Raw genomic sequence first — 19421 nt, 5'->3', positions numbered from 1 at the left:
TAATAGAATTAAAATTGATGGAGAATGTCAGACTATTTCATTCAGAAAGACTGTAGGTGAGCTAGCTCATTTAAAATATCCTAAACTTTTTTTTGACCCTGCCTCTTAAAAGAATCGGAATCGAGAATCGCCAGGAATCGGAATCGAAACAAAGAACCGGAATCGGAATCAGAATCGTTCGAATTCAAACGATACCCAACCCTACCAATGAATGCAAAATAAAAACAACTTGCAGGTCCTGAGCTTGTTATAGACTAGGAGGAGTAATTCACTGGAAAAAATAAGACAAAGCATCAAATGGCTGCTACCACACCTGCCACAGCATCCAAAGGGGATCCAGTGCTGGGTGGGTCGTGCTCCCAGTGCAGATTCTGTCTGAACTCTTGCTGGTCCTCTGTGTGGATCAGCTCAAACACATTCTGGTGCATCACATCCGTCTGACAGGAAAACACAAAAAGGTCGTACTTTAGTTCTACTCCAACTTCACAGTGTTTGAAGTTAGGTGTGTCCCTACATAACGGTTGGTCAAGTAATACTTAAAGTTTGCACGTTTTCCCCCCTAAAGGGTTTGGTTTAGTGTTGCAAAATTTACAGTTGCAGTTTGTGGTTGTGTGCTTTGTCAGGGCGTAGTTCCGAGTATACTCTGTTTTGGTCCATTTTGGAGAAAGTGAATCAAATGAAAGACCATATAAATTTCCTTTATACAGCAAGCCAGGACATTTACTGTACATCTCTGTACTGAAAATTCAACTGGGCCAGACATTTTAACCAGATGTTAAACCGCCTCGGAGGGGGGAAATATGAGGTGTCTGTAAATTATAACGTGTACAAATTTCTTATCCGATAGTAAACTAGCATGCGTTTGTGCTTGGTCACATAATCTGTTAGGGGATTATTGCATTCAGGAAGAAGCCCTTTCAGGTTCAGATGTCAAACAAAGATCATCCAGAGAAGATTGCTTTTGCCCGGACAATGGAAAACTTTAAGGAAAGCAGCGGTTGTATTTTAGGAGGAAGTGTAAACACATTAACGGCATCTGGTAGGAGACCTCACCGGTAGGAAAAGAGATCAGGGGTCTGCGGTCACCTGACTCAATTAAACAAAGTGACAACGCACGGATGTTGTCAGCAATTGTACAAAAAAACTAGGCGTTCTCCAAACTGTCCTGCCCCAAGGCTAAAACCAGAAAGAGCAAGTGTCTTTATGTAAAAGTTATTCTCCTCCTCCTACAGGTTTGCTGCAGCAACTGTAATTGTGAGGACTCGCTTGATCAAATAAACCCGTTTTGTTCAACGTTTCCTCACTGGCGTCATATTTGGTCTATTCACACCACCAAGTCGTCTTCAGGTCCGGACGGGGATGACAAGACCAGCTATATACAACACAGCAAATTTAACTTCATTCATTATGAACATGTGCCAATAACCATACATATCAAATATTTATTCCAAGGTTTTCTTCCCTTCCAAATACTGTATTTCAATCAAACACATGCACGGTATTATAATACAAATCTGTAGTCCTGCTCCTCACAAAGCTTTACAAATTTGTCTAATATGCCTTACTATTATGTACAGAACGCAGTAGCCTAAAACTGCTGACATATAAAAAAAATATAACAAAATCATCTTAAAAGAATGCAGTTTTCCATGTAGGACGTTTTTAGGCTAATTAATGTGTTTTGCTGTCAGAGAACGGAAGGGCCCAACAACAGACTTTGGTTATGGTGTAAATGGTTTTCTACTCCCAGCATTTATCAAAACAATATCAGAATGCGATTATTTTTTTAAACTATTCAGTTTAATTTTAGTGCCTGTGAGTATGTGGTCAAAATTAAAGGCTTAAAATGTAATGATTTTCTTGGCTTAACATTAAACAAAAACTAACATGTAGCTTCTCCTCAAAGAAGCTCCTATGCATTTCAAAGATACCCTGACATTTTTACTGACAATACTGTGCAGCTAAACAGTATTTAAGAAAAACTTTTTTTTTTTATTATCCTGTTTTGAATATTTTACAAATCATATTATTATAATATTATAATTAATATTATTGTATAACCTTATTTCATATTTAATCATTTTATTCATTACCCTGTGTGTGGAATGAGTACTCTGCGGACGTGCTCATAAGCGGCATGGTTTGAATATATAAACCTCATGATTCCAATTCCAATTAGTCATTTTCAGACTGTTACTTAGGGACAAAAATTACATCTCATATTTGGGTCAAAACGATATAGGCCTACACACTGAGATGTCAGCAGATAGTGGCGGGCTTGTACCTGATGAAAGCCAAGGTAATCCTGGATGCTTTGAGAACAGTAAAAGATGATTCCCTCAGACGTGATCACCAGGACAAACCCACTCAAAGCCTGTTGAGACAACAACACAGTTGATAACATGAAGGACAGCATGTCTAAAATGACATACTAGCTCCTTTCACACTCAGGTTCTGAGGGCCATCAGAACAAGGACAAAAAAAAGCATTCCCAGATTTAATTAACGGTGTATTTAGTGATAATTGACAGTATGTCATGTTTTGAAATACTCTTACAGTGTAGCAAGCATGTTAGTGCCTGTGGTCAAGGCTCATATCGTTCAGTTTCGCTCCCACACCAACGGCACAACATCATTTTTACTTCATAAAATAGATTTACTGGTAGTAAGTAAGATACCAAAAGTTCGGAAATTGACACCTAGCCCATTTTGTGTAATCGGTGTTGAAAGCCGGTACTATTTTTCAGTGAGGCGCAGTGATATCTAGTGGGGAGTGGCGCGGTTTTGGTCACATGGACCAATCAGGTAGCAGCTTTATTCTAACAACATACCTGCTATGGCGACGACAACATCCGAGAGTGAAGAGGAACGAAAGACCTCAAAAGTTAGAAAAAAAGTGCGTAAAGAGGAAAATAAAAGATGCTATATGCATCTTTCATCTGTGAACAATGAGGACGTCCAGCACTTCACTCGGACACGGTGGGACACATACAGAAACTATTTAAAACAGTGGCTTTGTCTGCAAGACCAGAACAAGCATCTGGCAGAAATCTATAAACATTGCTCGGATGTAGATTTTGACGCTATTCCTGACGACGCTGGGTTTCACGCAACATGCTACCGACGTTTTACAGATAAATCTGCATTGTTTTATGCCGAGAAAAGGACCGCACGGGCGGTGGGAGAACCATCTGCAGCCGCAGGTCAGTCAGCAGGCACGTCTGAAACTCCCCGAAAGAAACTTCGATCTCGTTCAGGTTTGCCCGTTGCTTCTGCCGGCCCCGTCCTGCCAGCCATCTGTATAATTTGTCAAAAAGTGGAAAAGTACACTCGTGTGGGAGGAAAACGCCAGAGGGATCAACTCACACAAGCAGAAACCGTGTCGGCAGGTATGTGACACACACACACACACACACACACACACACACACACACACACACACACACACACACACACACACACACACACACACACACACACACACACACACGTGTGTGAATCTATAGTAATAATGTTACAGTACATAGCGTAGGATTGAAAGAATGTGTTGTTACTTTGTAATAACCAAATGGACCATTTATACACTGTCAGAGTTAAGGGGAGACCTTGGAATTTAAAAGTTTGAGAACCACTGGCCTAGAAAAGGAGGCCCCACCCATCCCCCCATATACCTTCACACCACAGCCCCAATCTCTCTCTCCCCCCCCACACACACACACACACACACACACACCCCTGGACTGATTTACACATCACAACCCCCACCCCTCCCCCCGCACACCTTCACACCTCACCCCTCATCCCTGAACTGACTGAACTGTGACCACTACCCACATCCCTGCTGTGACTTCATGTCACCTCCACTGCTGCTACAATAATTGAAGAATGCATAGTGCACTTTATACATCATCATTGTCATATCATCCATTATCATCTTCACTGTGAACTGAATGTGCAATACTGCTTCTGTCTACTCATGCCCACTATAGATCTGTTGTAAGATCCACACTTTAATTTACTTTATCTTATTTCTTTATTTTTGTTTCTTATTTTATTTTATTATATTTATTAGTATTAAACATCCTTAGCATTTACATTTTTAGTAAGTTTATTGTAAGTGTGCAATATAGTTTAAGTTTATTCTTGTTTAATTTTTATATTCTGTGATTCTTTATTTAGCTTAAGTTTATATTTATATTTATATTTTGTGAATTTGCAAGGGGGACCAGCAAAATAAGCTTTTCATTGTGCAGTGTGACTGTCTGTTTATCTGTGCATATGACAATAGATATCTTGAATCTTGGAATGTTTAGCTGGGAGTTCAGCAGCTCACATCACAGAGTCGTAAATCACAGGGTCATAAATACCTCTCCAACCCCCCACTCAAGACACACACACACACACACACTTTTTTACTTGTAAATCTCTGATTTTGCCAATAAAGCTTATTCTAATTATTTTTCTTTTAAAGGCCAGTTGCTGAAGGCAGCTGAGATTAAGAAAGATGCTGCCATTCTTCTGCACATCAACGACAAAGACTGTGTTGCTATAGAGGTCCGGTACCATAGGACCTGTTACAGACAGTACACCAGGTTCTTGTCACTGTCTACAGCAACGCACACTGCAACCAGAGATGAAGAAATGTGAGTAATTACACTGTACTGTCATTTTGCTCACATTTAAAAAGTAAAAAAAATTTCAACAACATGCAGCTTATATTTAGTTTTGCTTAAGATACAGCTTTGAAAGCATGACTCTTTGCACATGTTAAGTGTGTGTGTGTGTGTGTGTGTTTTCAGACAACCCTTTGCTGACAGCTACAACCTCTTCTGTGACCAAGTGATCCGTCAAAGGATTATAATTGACAAAGAGGTGCTGAGAATGGACAAGCTAAGGAAGTTGTTCGTGGACACCGTTAAGAAGCACGAAGATCTTGATGCTTCAGGCTACAGGTAACTGAAACAAAAATAATAAAATATTCATACTGAAAAGTTTATTATTTATAGATTTAGTCTCTCCCCATAAAGGCTATGAGAGTATGTTTAAAGTAATTTGATTATCATTGATGTGTGTGTGTGTGTGTGTGTGTGTGTGTGTGTGTGTGTGTGTGTGTGTGTGTGTGTGTGTGTGTGTGTGTGTGTGTGTGTGTGTGTGTGTGTGTGTGTCTGTGTCTGTGTCTGTGTGTCTGTGTGTAATGTGCTCATATTTCCCTTTAACTTTATGTTTCAGGAGGGATAAACTGAAAAGAAGGTTGGTCCGTGATTTCCCCTAGCTGGTTTTCCACTGCCCTCCCCAGCGCAACGTCTCTGAAATGGTTTTTGTTGAGACATTATCGTTAGCAGACAGGGTACCTCTGCCATCAGGCACATCACCATCAACTACCGAGTCAACTGAGGTGAGCCAAGCTGAAAGCCAAGCTGAAAGTGACAGTGAACACACGGCTAGTACAACAGCTGGTCAGAATACCACGGAGAACACAAGGACACTTTACAGTGCAGGGCTGATATTGAAGCGCCTTCTAAGTGACTCTCCCGGTATGAAATGCCCGTGGCCTCCCACAGCAGAGGATTTAAATGTATCTGAAGCTAAATCTGTTGTGCCTGTTGAACTGTACAACTTCATTGCCTGGATTATAGGTGCAACAGAAGAGCCAACACTAGCCTGTTATGTTGATGTTCCTGATGATGTGAATCTAAAGGTTATCTCTCTTTGTCAAGACATTGTGTATCTGGCATCTAAAGGTCGAAAGCAGACACCCAAGTCATTGTGTCTTGGTCTAACTGTTCGCCATTTAACAGGTTCATCAAATGTTCTGTCACTGCTGAATAGGTTAGGACATTGTGCTTCACGGGACACAGTTGTCAGTCTTGACACTAGCCTTGCTCAGCTACAACTTTTAGAGGGTAGAAACAAAATACCCAAGGGATTCGCACAGAAGGCACCCACAATACTGGTGTGGGACAACATTGATTTTGGGGAGGAGACACTGTCAGGTCATGGAACTACTCACCACACAAATGGCATTATGCTCCAAAGTTCTGTCACTGAAACTGTGTCGAGAACAGAGAGACAGCCACTACAGAAGGCAGTTAAATCATTCAAACCACCTCCTAGCTACCCCGTAGAACACTACCAACAGTCTAAAAGACACGGGCCACAGAACTTGAGTCACCATGGAAGTGTTCCATTGGATGCAGAAACATACAGGTTGAACACTGTATCTGCTGCCAAAACTGAACTGGCATATGTTTCAGTAAAGTACACAGATGCTGAAGCATGCACAGTGCCAAGCTGGACAGGTTTCCATACACTGCTCCAAAGTGGGGCCACTCTGCCAAAGTCAGCACTGTATTATCTTCCAGTCATTGAGGCTTCACCGACGGAGATGTCAACAGTTAACACGATTTTGAAGCGAAGTGTTGAAATTGCTGATCAGCTAGCACTGGACCATGTAGTGGTAGTTTTTGACCAGGCTATATATGCCAAAGCTCAGCAAATCCGCTGGAAGGACCAGGAATTGACAAAACGCCTTGTGATTAGACTTGGTGAGTTTCATACTTGCATGTCTTTCCTAGGGATTATAGGAAAAAGGTTTGGTGATGCAGGACTGCAAGACATACTCATTGAGTCTGAAGTTGTTGCCCCAGGTTCCATCAATGGTGTGATCAGTGGTCATCATTACAACCGCAGCATGAGGGCACAGAAACTTATGTATGAGAGCCTGCAACGTGCCAGATTCAGCACATTCTTAGACTCTTTGACACCAGCGGGGAGAGATGAGTGCATGGCTGTCATCAGTGAAATCAAAGACACATTCCCAGACAGAACAGTGGATGTTTTGTGTGCAAACCAGAAATTTGACCAAATGTGTTCAAAGTATGCTCTCTTTGTGGAAAAGAGAACTGCCGAAAACCCAACGTTTGCTTTCTGGAGTTCTTACATTGACATGGTGCAAATACTCCTTCTGTTTGTGAGAGCTACACGAGAATCAGACTGGCAGCTTCACCTGTCAACAGTGCGCTTGATGATGGCATGGTTTTTTGCTTATGATCGTGTAAACTATGCTAGGTATTTGCCTACATACTGGATGGAAATGGTCAACTTGCCTATAACACACCCTTCTTGTCACAAAGACCTCAGTGTGAAAGGTCAGTGGACTGTTCAACGTCAAAGTGCCCATGGATTTGCCTCCATTGCTTGTGACCAGGCTATTGAGCAAACATGCAACAGAGATTCAAAGACAAAGGGTGGCTGGACAGGAATAACTCTAAATAGGGCTGCAGTGTCTCGCTGGATATTGTCACAACATGAACGAGCTGCCATAGCTAGACAATGTGAGTCAATGTCTGGAAAATCCCCAGAAACACGAAGGCGAAAAGATCTAGACCGCTCACGGATTCATGCCGATGAAGAAGCTGTGACCAGAATAAGTTCCACCATTGATTCCATGCTGAACCCATTTGACTTACACCAAGATGGCATTGTTTGTCTTAGCTCAGGGACAGTAGCATCTGAAGGGGTCAAGAAGGATTTGCTTGCAGCACCAGAAAGGGGGGAAGAAGCTGTCAAAGTCTTTATTGACCAAAGACTGTTAACAAAATCAGTCGACATTTTTGCCCCCATCAAGGCTCAAAAACTGAAGACCTTTAGTGACCAGGCAAAAACAAAGACAAAATCTGCAGCAGCCAAAGATGTCATTCTGCGTGCAGACAAGAAACTTTTCTCCAGGCTACTCATTATTGGTCAAAGTAGAAAGGTAGACCTGAGGCAAATTCTGTCCTACTCCTTGGGAACGGTTTCATATCCCTTAGCCAGTACTGATGGGTCACTTGCTAAAACAGACAAATCTGCCTTGATGAATATATTGGAGAACAAAGACAAAGACTGCTTAGTTCAGCAAGTTCCGTCAGATGGAGCTATTCTCTTCGATGGCATGGCAGTCATTCAAGCCATGCATTCCAAACCAGCTACCTTTGGAGAGTTGGCTGACAACTTACTCCAGTACGTGGTCAAGATAGCTCTGCAGCACAAGTGTACAAGGATAGACTTTGTCATTGACCAGTATCCAGAAATCAGTATTAAAAACCTAGAGCGGTCACGGAGAGCTGAGGGTGGTACACAACAGGTGCAGATCTATGGACGGGATCAGAAGGCACCCACACAGTGGAAAAAGTTTCTATCTAATGGGACCAACAAAGCAGCACTGGCAGAATTCCTCTTTGTTGCATGGCGAGATGCTGATCTCACCATTTTGGGCAGGGACTTCAGCTTGTACATAGCACATGGAGAACTGTGTCACTGTGTTACTGTGAAAGAGGGTTCACAAACTGTCAGTGCTGTTCACGAACTGACATGTGACCATGAGGAATGTGACACTAGGGTGTTTTTACATGCACAGCATGCTGCACAAGAACATCAAACTGTTGTCATCAAAAGCCCTGACACTGATGTGGCAGTGATTGCTGTAAGTCTTCAAAGAGCTTTACAGTGTAGCTTGTATTTTTTCACGGGAGTAGGCAACAGAACGAGGATCATAGACGTGGCTAAGGTGGCAGCAGCTCTTGGCAACAGTGTTTGTTCTGCACTCATTGGCATCCATACCTTCACAGGTTGTGACTCGACCAGTGCCTTTCATGGCAAGGGCAAAAGGAAGACATTTTCTCTTGCTTGTCAGAAAGACGAATACCTGACTGCGTTCTCAAATCTGGGCAGCAGTTTTAACCTTGACCAGTCTACGTTCAAAACACTGAGCAAATATGTGTGCCACCTGTATGGACAGGCATCTGCCAAAGACGTGAACGATGCAAGATACAAAGCATTCTGTATGGCATCGTCAGCTTTGCCAGAACTGTCCATTCCCCCAACAAGTGATGCCCTCCACCAACACTGCAAAAGGGTAAACTACCAAGCAGCAGTAATGCGACATTCCCTGACTGGTATGATGTGTGCCCCTTCACCCATTGGCAATGGATGGTACATTGAGGATGGGGAGTTAACAGTAAGATGGATGACTAGAAATCCTGCCCCAGATAGTGTGCTGCAGGTAGTCCACTGTGGTTGCAAGACAAGCAAATGTGAAACAGAAAGATGTTCATGTATGTCTGCAAAAATGTCTTGTACTGATTTATGTCACTGCCAGAACTGTGGAAATGTTTCAAAGGAAACAGAAGAAAGAGGTGCATGGGATGATGACACAGATGAAAGTGATATTGATGAGTAATTACGCACCATGTCACCATGTAAAATTTGCCACTTTTGTTTCTTTATCAAGATGTTTGATTATCGAGATGCCACACTGCCATTTTAACGGTAAAGCTTAAATAATGTCTGTATTACCTTTTTTTTCAAATTTGTTTTGGTCTTTTGTGTGTGTTTGTGTGTGTGTGTGTGTGTGGGGGGGGGGGGGTATAAATGACACATGCTGTGAAACAATTTGCTACTTTAATAAATATTTATCATATTTTATACCAATTTGGGCCTTTACTGCATCTATTTTAATCTTGTCCATTTTTGCCTTATTCCAGTTTTGGGGTGCATGGTAATATTTTGCTAGATTTTAAGCCACTTTTGGCCACGGTGTGTTACTTCTTTTGTACCTTTGATTACATAGAAGGTTGTGACATTTTTTTAATGTATGATACATAAGCTTTTAGCTAAATTTAATAAGTGTGTGCTTCATTGTGCTGGGGCAAATCACTTCAGTTGAATCGTTTTTTAAGAAATTTGCTACATTTCATGATCTAAATTCACATATGAGTATACTAAGGCACCAATATTTGTTTCAGATGTTAGGTATATGTATTTATGATATTTGAGAAAGATTTTGTGTTGCCAAAATGAATAAGACATATTTTACAAGCCAAAACTGCAGCACAAGATTTTCGTTTTTTGTGATTTACCTCTATATACATTTCTGGCTTGTGACAAAATTTGGCTAGGTATCATGTTCTGAACTTTTAACCCAAAGTCCAGAAGGGTATTATCTATGCAAAAATGCATTGAACAAGTTGTGCTTAGACGTGGGAGCGAAATTCATTTTCTAGGCACTTTTTCTCATGTCAGCTCACCGTCTATGTAGCAGTTTTGTGCCATTTGTTTTGGATAAAAGAAAAACACCAAATTTGGAGACAAGCGTTTTGTATTGGACAACAAAATACATCGTGCATGAACCTTCTGCAGAGTTGTAGTACTACTTTGGCACGAATGCCATATTACTTTTGGGCCCCGAGTGATTTATTTGAACTGATCTGTTTCCAGGGTTGAGTTATATTATATTATATTGAATTATATTCCATCGAAGTAATAGGTTCCATTCTAGAGGCTAACCTTTCCTGTGATAAAATGGCAACCAAGGTAATCAAAAAGGTTAACCAACGAACGAGATTTCTCTACAGAATCTCCTATCTGGTCAACAAAAGCACCTTGAGGATTCTGGCGGGAACTCTCGTTCAACCCTTTTTCGATTACGCATGCACCTCCTGGTACCCTAACACCTCCAAAACCCTCAAATCTAAACTCCAAACATCCCAGAACAAGCTAGTCAGGTTACTTCTAGACCTCCACCCCAGATCCCACCTCACTCCTACCCACTTCTCCAAAGTGGGCTGGCTCAAGGTGGAGGACAGAGTTAAACAACTTGCACTGAGCCTAGTCTATAAAATCCGCTACACCTCCCTGATACCGAAGTACATGTCAAACTACTTCCTTAACGTAAATAACCGCCATAACCACAACACTAGGGGGAGCTCCACTAACCACGTTAAACCCAGATTCCGAACTAACAAAGGTCTTAACTCATTCTCTTTCTATGCCACATCAATGTGGAATGCGCTCCCAACAGGTATAAAAGAAAGGGCATCTCTATCCTCCTTCAAAACCGCAATAAAAGTTCACCTCCAGGCAGCTACAACCCTAAACTAACACCCTCCCCGGATTGCTAATAATCAAATGTAAACAATCAAATGCAGATACTTTTTCTTATGCCTTCTGATCTCTCTCTCTCTCTCTCTCTCTCTCTCTCTCTCTCTCTCTCTCTCTCTCTGTCCACTACTTGATGTCCATATCCTACCCCCCCCTCCACACTCCTGATTGTAAATAATGTAAATAATTCAATGTGATTATCTTGTGTGATGACTGTATTATGATGATAGTATATATGATAGTATATATCTGTATCATGAATCAATTTAAGTGGACCCCGACTTAAAGAAGCTGAAAAACTTATTCGGGTGTTACCATTTAGTGGTCAATTGTACGGAATATGTACTTCACTGTGCAACCTACTAATAAAAGTCTCAATCAATCAATCAATCAATATACAAGGTTTTTCTTCAGTGACTTTTAAAGACAACAATTGAGCTTGAGTTTGAATTATTACCTCATACACATGCATGAATTGATTAACGTGGACCCCGACTTAAACAAGTTGAAAAACTTATTGGGGTGTTACCATTTAGTGGTCAGTTGTACGGAATATGTACTGTACTGTGCAATCTACTAATAAAAGTTTCAATTAATCAATCAAAATGAATGGGTCGCGGAAGGTGCGAGGCTTTTATTAATTTATAATAATTATTATATTTAAAAAAAATTATTATTTTTTTTTTAATTTGTATTTATTTCTGGCCTCTTGTCTGGTGTGGGTGCTGTTTCTCGGTTGTTTGGGTAGTGGTGTTATTGTGCGGGTTTGGGTTGGGTGCGCAGTCTTTTGGTGGGGGAGGTGTAAATTCTAAGTAAATTCTACTGCCCCGGGATGAAGTCTGTGCCTAAAATTACCCCCGGGTCGCACTTTGGACACTCCTGGGTTAGTTTTACCACAGGTTCCAGATTTGGGTGATCGCATGGGGCCCCCATGCTGCTTCTTAGCATACATGGGTGTGCATGTTTGGTCAAATACATTGTGCTTTATCTTATAGCGGCATTTCACATTGACACTTAAAATGGATGTTATTTTGTACTTCCAGAGGAAAGAATAAACATAAATGGCTCCGTCCATTCTGGGTTGAAAGCTCTATTTTCGCTGTCCACTTTCCTATTCTTAAAGAATGCCAAGTGTATTTATTTTGCTGTTGTTTCCTCTCACTGAACTCCTCCACTACATTGTTGTTCTGACAACATATCACTCTTCTTTCCCTGTAACTGACACGTCTTTTGTCCTCTTTTACCATTTGTTTCACTCCTTTACCTCTTCTTTCCCTGTATATCACTCTGTGGAAGTTTCCCTCCTCAGGGTTCCTCGGTCCACCAAGCACTGACATGACATCTTCGTTTCAGGGTTTCAAACACTGTTTTATTCTGCAATCTTTCAGTCTCTCCTGTGCTTTTCAGCAATTGTCTCTGGCTGTCTCTGTCTCTGTCTCTCACTCCAACTCCACCACCAACTCCTCTCTCCTCCCCGGATGCTGCCTTTTAACAGAGCGACAGGTGATTAGATAATCAGGCCCAGGTGGTCCATCTACGCAACTGTCGCTGATCTCGAAGCCAGTCCTAGAACACCCCGTTTCGCTGCAGGTCTGCAGGCCACTCGTTCTTCCGTGTCACTGATATCTACTTTATTATCTCCTTCAGATCTGCATTCCATTTTGTGAACTCCTGAGTTAGCTTCTTTTTCATCCTGCAATCTGTTTTGCCATCATTTTGTCATATCTCCTTTATCTCTTTCCTTGTGTCCGCGATGTCTAGCGATTAGAGTACAAAGTCAATTGTATATTTTTCCCGTTTTGCCATGTTTTCACGTCTTCTTCTGTGAACCGGTTATAGTGTCAATCATTAGCATTAGGCGCCATTTAACTTCTTTCTCGTCCATCATCTTGCATTGCTTTGTCTCCTCTGACTTTTCCTGGGGACCAGAAGATCCAACTAACTGGGGCGAGCAGTTGAAAGTAGGAAGCTTTGCTGTCATGGGACCTACTTTTTCCTTGATCAAAACTTTGATCAACAAGAACATCTGGTAGAGCACTGACTGCCATCAAGGCTGAGTACTAGGGTTCTAAAGTAGGCTATAAAGTCTTCCGATTTTAAACTTTTCACAATAATAAACACCCAAACTCTTCCCCCAAGTTGTTCATTACTTCGATCCAAACTGCAGCCCTCCAGAATGTTTTGTTTTTGAGTTATAATAGTAACAACCATGGTACATATACATATGCACACAAAGTTGAATTAACTTATGATCCCTGCACAGCGATTGTAAATACTGAAACTTATTTACCTGAAGCAGCAGTTCCCCTTCAGACATACAGCTTGTTGTCTGTTCCGGCACCTCTTCGTCATGGTGGTCCGTACTCTTACTTACACCATTGGGCGGATATCTTTTCGACGCCACTGGAGAAGGACCAAGAGAAGGGGAAGGATGATGGATAATTAGTCGAGACGATTAAATGCGGAGGTCACAATGACTTCATCCAGGGATACCGGAAAATACATCATGTAGCTTTAAGCAGGAGATAGCTAAGGAACACCCAAATTCTTGCTGTTCCAGAGACTTGAACAGAGGTTCCACTTTTATCGTCATGATCCGGTAGTTTAGTTTGAGATTCCCTTAGTTGTTTAGTTCTGTTTCAGCACCGCTGTTTTTTTGTGTTCCTTGTTGCCATGGGTGCTGATTATTGTCACCTGCCTCCGATTAGTAGTCGGGACGCTCACCTGCTCCCGGTCACTAATCAGAGAACTATTTACTCCTGCCTCTCGCCACACTCTGCCTGGCAGTTTTATTTCGCAACACGCGGCGATTGGCTCTATTTGCTTCCTGTTCCTGTTTAGGCTAGTCTTTTTGCTACGCTTTACCGTAGCTTCCCGGGCCATCGGCACCACTTTGTATTTTGGCTCGACTATGGAAATAAATCCTCTCGCTCTCACCTAGGGTTGTCTTGATACCAATATTTAGGTACTGGTAACGGTAACAAAATGTGTTTCGATACTTATCAAAACTTTACGATACTTTTCTAAATTGATTGATTGATTGAAACTTGTATTAGTAGATTGCACAGTACAGGACATATTCCGTACAATAGACCACTAAATGGTAACACCCGAATAAGTTTTTCAACTTGTTTCAGTCGGGGTCCACGTTAATCAATTACCGGTAATCAATTCATGGTAAAACAAAGGGGGTCACAAAAAAATTGCATTATTTGCTTTCTTTAAACAAAAAATCTTAGGGTACATTAAACATATGTTCATTATTGCAATCAAAAAACAATTTGTCCTTAAATAAAATAGTGAACATACTAGACAACTTGTCTTTTAGTAGTAAGTAAACAAACAAAGGCTCCTAATTAGTCTACTGAAGTATGCAGTAACATATTGTGTCATTTATCACTCTATTTTTTTGTCAAAATGATAAAGGACAACCTGTAAAAATTTATTATTAATCTACTTGTTCAATTACTGTTAATATCTGCTTTTTTTCTGTTACCACATGTTCTATCTACACTTCCGTTAAAATGTAATAATCACTTATTCTTCTGTTGTTTGATACTTTACATTAGTTTTGGATGATACCACACATTTAAGTATTGATCCGATACCAAGTAGTTACAGGGTCATACATTGGGCATAATTTAAGTTCTCATGTGTCCAGGGACGTATTTCCTTAGTTTATGAATATAATATAAAACATTTAAAACAAAAACAAAAACAATTTTGTGAGGATAAAAAAATTCCTGTGTGCTGCCGAACATGCTCCTCTGCTCGTAAAACCAGCAATGTCACGACGTGATGACGACGCGCCGTCATGCCCGTTAAAAAAAAAATATGACGAACCGGTACTTTTCAAACAGGGTATAGTACCGTTTCCGATTCATTAGTACCGCGATACTATACTAGTACCGGTATACCTTACAACCCTACTCTCACCTACATGCTTCTCCCGGACGTCCATCCGCATCTTGGGGAAACGACCCCCGCAAAACTAGGCGACCCCGACGTAACTAATCTATTACATCTATCTATTATTACTAATCTATTACACTTTCTTGTACAGCACAGTTTCTTAAAGGCCTACTGAAAGCCACTACTAGCGACCACGCAGTCTGATAGTTTATATATCAATGATGAAATCTTAACATTGCAACACATGCCAATACGGCCGGGTTAACTTATAAAGTGACATTTTAAATTTCCCGGGAAACGTCGCGGTATGATGACGTATGCGCGTGACGTAGTCAGTTAAACGGAAATAATGGCACCCCGTAGAATCCTATACAAAAAGCTCTGTTTTCATTTCATAATTCCACAGTATTCTGGACATCTTTTGCAATTTGTTTAATGAACAATGAAGGCTGCAAAGAAGAAAGTTGTAGGTGGGATCTGTGTATTAGCAGCGGACTACAGCAACACAACCAGGAGGACTTTGTTGGAGAGCAGACGCGCTAGTCGGCGACCTCACCTTGACTTCCTACGTCTCTGGGCCGCCAAACGCATCGGGTGAAGTCCTTCGTCCTTCCGTCGATCGCTGGAACGCAGGTGAGCACGGGTGTTGATGAGCAGATGAAGGCTGGCTGGCGTAGGTGGAGAGCTAATGTTTTTAGCATAGCTCTGTGAGGTCCGGTTGCTAAGTAGGCTTCAATGGCGTCGTTAGCACAGCATTGTTAACCTTCGCCAGCCTGGAAAGCATTAACCGTGTAGTTACATGTCCACGGTTTAATAGTATTGTTGATTTTCTATCTATCCTTCCAGTCAGGGGTTTATTTTTTTTGTTTCTATATGCAGTTAAAGCACGATGCTATCACGTTAGCTCGTAGCTAAAGCGTTTCGCTGATGTATTGTCGTGGAGATAAAAGGCACTGAATGTCCATTTCGCGTTCTCGACTCTCATTTTCAAGAGGATATAGTATCCCAGGTGGTTTAAAATACAAATCCGTGATCCACAATAGAAAAAGGAGAGAGTGTGGAATCCAATGAGCCAGCTTGTACCTAAGTTACGGTCAGAGCGAAAAAAAATATGTATTTCACTGCATTCTAGTCCGTCACTCTAACGTTCCTCGTCCACGAATCTTTCATCCTCGCTCAAATTAATGGGCTAATGGTCCAAATAGCTCTAGCTGCGTTGAAAACAATAGGAAAATATGAGGGAGTGAACAACTGACCATGTCACGCTACTTCCGGTAGGGGCAAGGTTTTTTTTTTATCAGAGACCAAAAGTTGCGAACTTTATCGACGTTGTTCTATACCAGGGGTCGGCAACTCAAAATGTTGAAAGAGCCATATTGGACCAAAAATACAAAAACAAATCTGTCTGGAGCCGCAAAAAATTAAAAGCCATATTACATACAGATAGTGTGTCATGAGATATAAATTGAATTAAGATGACTTAAAGGAAACCAAATGACCTCAAATATAGCTACAAATGAGGCATAATGATGCAATATGTACATATAGCTAGCCTAAATAGCATGTTAGCATCGATTAGCTAGCATTAATGCAGTGACCAAATATGTCTGAATAGCACTCCACACAAGTCAATAACATCAACAAAACTCACCTTTGTGCCTTCACGCACAACGTTAACAGTGTGGTGGACAAAATGAGACAGAAAAAGAAGTGGCATAAAACACGTCCTAGAAAGTCGGAGAAAGTTATACATTTAAACAAACTGCGGTGAGTTCAAGGACCGCCAAAATTAGTCAGACAAAACGGCGCTCGCCAAATACTCGAATCAGTGAGGCATGTTTAATATAAACAGTGTGCTTTATAACAATTAGGGAGGTTTGTGTGATGTTTGTCCTCCTACAGAAACCATATTAAAACAAAAAATATATTTTTTCCATTTTTCATACATTTTTGAAAAAGCTCCAGAGAGCCACTAGGGCGGCGCTAAAGAGCCGCATGCGGCTCTAGAGCCGCGGGTTGCCGACCCCTGTACTAAATCCTTTCAGCAAAAATATGGCAATATCGCGAAATTATCAAGTATGACACATAGAATGGATCTGCTATTCCCGTTTAAATAAAAAAAATGCTCCAAAGCATTCACACATATGGTTTTACACACCAAAATTCATTTATTTATTATTCAACTTATTATTATTCTTCTTCTCCAGATTTTGGCGCACTCTACCTTCCACATTTTTCACCCGATTCAAACCGTTCCAACTTTAAACTGTTCAGCCTATTCGGGATTCGCGGGCTTTCCCTTGACAAATTCCCAAAAATCCCAGATTTCCCAGAATTCCAGGTTTTTCCCGGGACATTTTTCCCCATTCAAACTGAATCGGCCATTTTTCAAACTTCCACCATGTGCACATTTTTCAACCTATTCAAACCATTCCACCTTCAACACATTGCACCATTATGGAAATTCAAACTACCCTTTTTTCAAGTTCAAAAAAATTCCAGGATTTTCCAGAATTCCTTGTTTTCCAAAACTCTATTTCCACTCTTTTTTCTGGTGGCTACTCGTCCCACATTTTTCAAACGTTCCACCGTCAAAACATTCCTCTTAATCAGGACAAAAAAACAAAGTTGTTTTTTGATCTGGAAAAATTCCCGGTTTTCCCGAAATTCCGTAATACCATTTCTCAATTCAACATGTTACTACTTCAACATTTCTCGACCGATGTGAAAAATTCCGACACCAACCAATTCAGCTCATTTAGGACATTGATGCTCCTAATCATTTTCAAAAAATCCCGAATTTCCAGGAAGTTCCCATTGAAATGAATGGGACATTTTTTCAAGTTGCACAATCCCCACATTTTTCAACCTATTCAAACTAGGGCTGCAACTAACGATTAATTTGATAATCGACCAATCTGTCTATTATTACTTCGATTAATCGATTAATAATCGGATAAAAGAGACAAACTACATTTCTATCCTTTCCAGTATTTTATTGAAAAAAAAACAGCATACTGGCACCATACTTATTTTGATTATTGTTTCTCAGCTGTTTGTACATGTTGCAGTTTATAAATAAAGTTTTATTTAAAAAAAAAAAAAAAATTTTTTTTTTTTTTTTTTTTTTTTTAAAAGCCTCTGCGCATGCGCATAGCATAGATCCAACGAATCGATGACTAAATTAATCGGCAACTATTTTTATAATCGATTAGTTGTTGCAGCCCTAATTCAAACCAATCCAACATCAATACATACTCACTTTAAAGGGGAACTGTACTTTTGTATTTTTATTTTGCCTATCATTCACAATCCCTATGTAAGACAACACATTTTTTTTTTTTTTTTACGCATTCTAAAATGTAAATAAACGTTAGCAAACGTTTGCTAACACTGGAGTCAACGGGAGCTTTTCTATTCCGCCCACAAAGCCCTCTTGATAACCATCCAAAAACCGCCAACAATACTCCATTTACAGCTCTTGACCTGAACATTAACCAGTAGGTATTAGCAATATTATGACTATAAGCGCTAACGACAAAAATCTATTTTTAGTGGTGCAGAGAGAGGTGGCTATATTGACATCTTGAGCCGGTGAGCTGCTCCTGCTGCTTCGCTTCGAAGTTGGTAAAAGTTATAAACCATGCCTCTCACCTGGATAGTAGAAGGGTGTGCCAATAAACCTAGAAGTTGGTCAACATTGACGTCCAACTTAGACACTGAGATGGGAAAAACAACATGAAAAGACGCTTGTTTGCGGCAACTTATTTTTCAACCCTTTGTGTGGATTATGAATAAGTCTTCATCTAAACTGGAAGATATGAATATCCCATCAGTCGGCATCCCAATGAGAGCAGACATTGTACAGTAAGTGATTGTTTTATTATGTTTATAGTTTCTATAGTTTGTTCCGTACTTAGCAACACTGCTACATCTCACTAAAGCTGCATCTGTTTAGCACACAGCTTCTCAAACTTGTTGCTTATCCTCCTTATATTCAGGCTAAAAATATAGGGTTCTGGATCATAATTCGTCCCCAAGTAGTCTTTGTTGTCTCTCACAAAGTATGCCGTAAGTATTATGTTTGTTGTTGTTAAAGGGAAAAGCGAACATTGTGGTATGTCTGGGAAATTATTATGCCACCGTATACTTAAAATGGGCAAAATACATACATTTGACATGCTATTATGAATGTGCCTGTTACTACATTACATATATCAGTGTTTCCCATAAACTGCCAAGATACCTGTGGCTATGGGCGTGGCTATGGGCGTGGTCACCATGACCTCATCGAGTAATTTGCATAATTTACTACAATGATTTGATTTTCTCTAAAAAGGCTCAAAAAATGTATACTTACTAATTAATAATAACAGTTTTGTTTTAACTGTCCATCCATCCATCCATTTTACAATATAATTACAACACTTTATGTACATATTTATATACAGATTTGATATTCAATGAAATATATTTATTAATTGTGGTTCTTACAAAAAATATATCTTATAAAATATAAAAGCTAAAATGTCTCAAAGCTCTGCCCCTTTAGTTAGTGCATACTAAATAATTTAACTTTAGCCTACTACT

The 19421-nt window shown here is 40.4% G+C and overlaps 2 protein-coding genes across 3 annotated transcripts in view; one reads left to right on the top strand and one right to left on the bottom strand.

Annotated features, from left to right (window-relative positions):
- Window positions 1–15415, bottom strand: part of LOC133647991 (aryl hydrocarbon receptor-like) — a 36019-nt gene extending 20604 nt beyond the window's left edge. Inside the window, exons 1-4 of the mRNA XM_062043762.1 lie at window positions 15388–15415; window positions 13210–13322; window positions 2285–2374; window positions 314–437 (exon numbers count right to left, since the gene is read on the bottom strand). Of these exons, the coding sequence (XP_061899746.1) occupies window positions 314–437; window positions 2285–2374; window positions 13210–13236 (241 nt within the window). The 5' untranslated portion in view covers window positions 13237–13322; window positions 15388–15415. The remainder of the gene's footprint in view (window positions 1–313; window positions 438–2284; window positions 2375–13209; window positions 13323–15387) is intronic.
- Window positions 2576–5341, top strand: LOC133647934 (uncharacterized). 2 transcript variants are annotated; one of them, XM_062043705.1, is made up of 5 exons: window positions 2576–3202; window positions 3257–3388; window positions 4471–4642; window positions 4799–4951; window positions 5229–5341. In XM_062043705.1, the coding sequence occupies exons 1-5, from the start codon at window positions 2836–2838 to the stop codon at window positions 5269–5271; spliced, it is 867 nt and encodes a 288-aa protein (XP_061899689.1). In that variant the 5' UTR covers window positions 2576–2835; the 3' UTR covers window positions 5272–5341. The 2 variants fall into 2 exon arrangements, with proteins under 2 accessions (XP_061899689.1, XP_061899683.1); XM_062043699.1 differs by having other exon boundaries at window positions 2576–3388.
- Window positions 15416–19421: the final 4006 nt, after the last annotated feature.

The sequence above is a fragment of the Entelurus aequoreus genome, linkage group LG01 (genome assembly GCF_033978785.1).
Source record: "Entelurus aequoreus isolate RoL-2023_Sb linkage group LG01, RoL_Eaeq_v1.1, whole genome shotgun sequence".
Lineage (NCBI taxonomy): Eukaryota > Metazoa > Chordata > Actinopteri > Syngnathiformes > Syngnathidae > Entelurus > Entelurus aequoreus.
The sequence above is the reverse complement of the archived record's forward strand: the minus strand, read 5'-3'. Positions and strand labels throughout refer to the sequence as shown.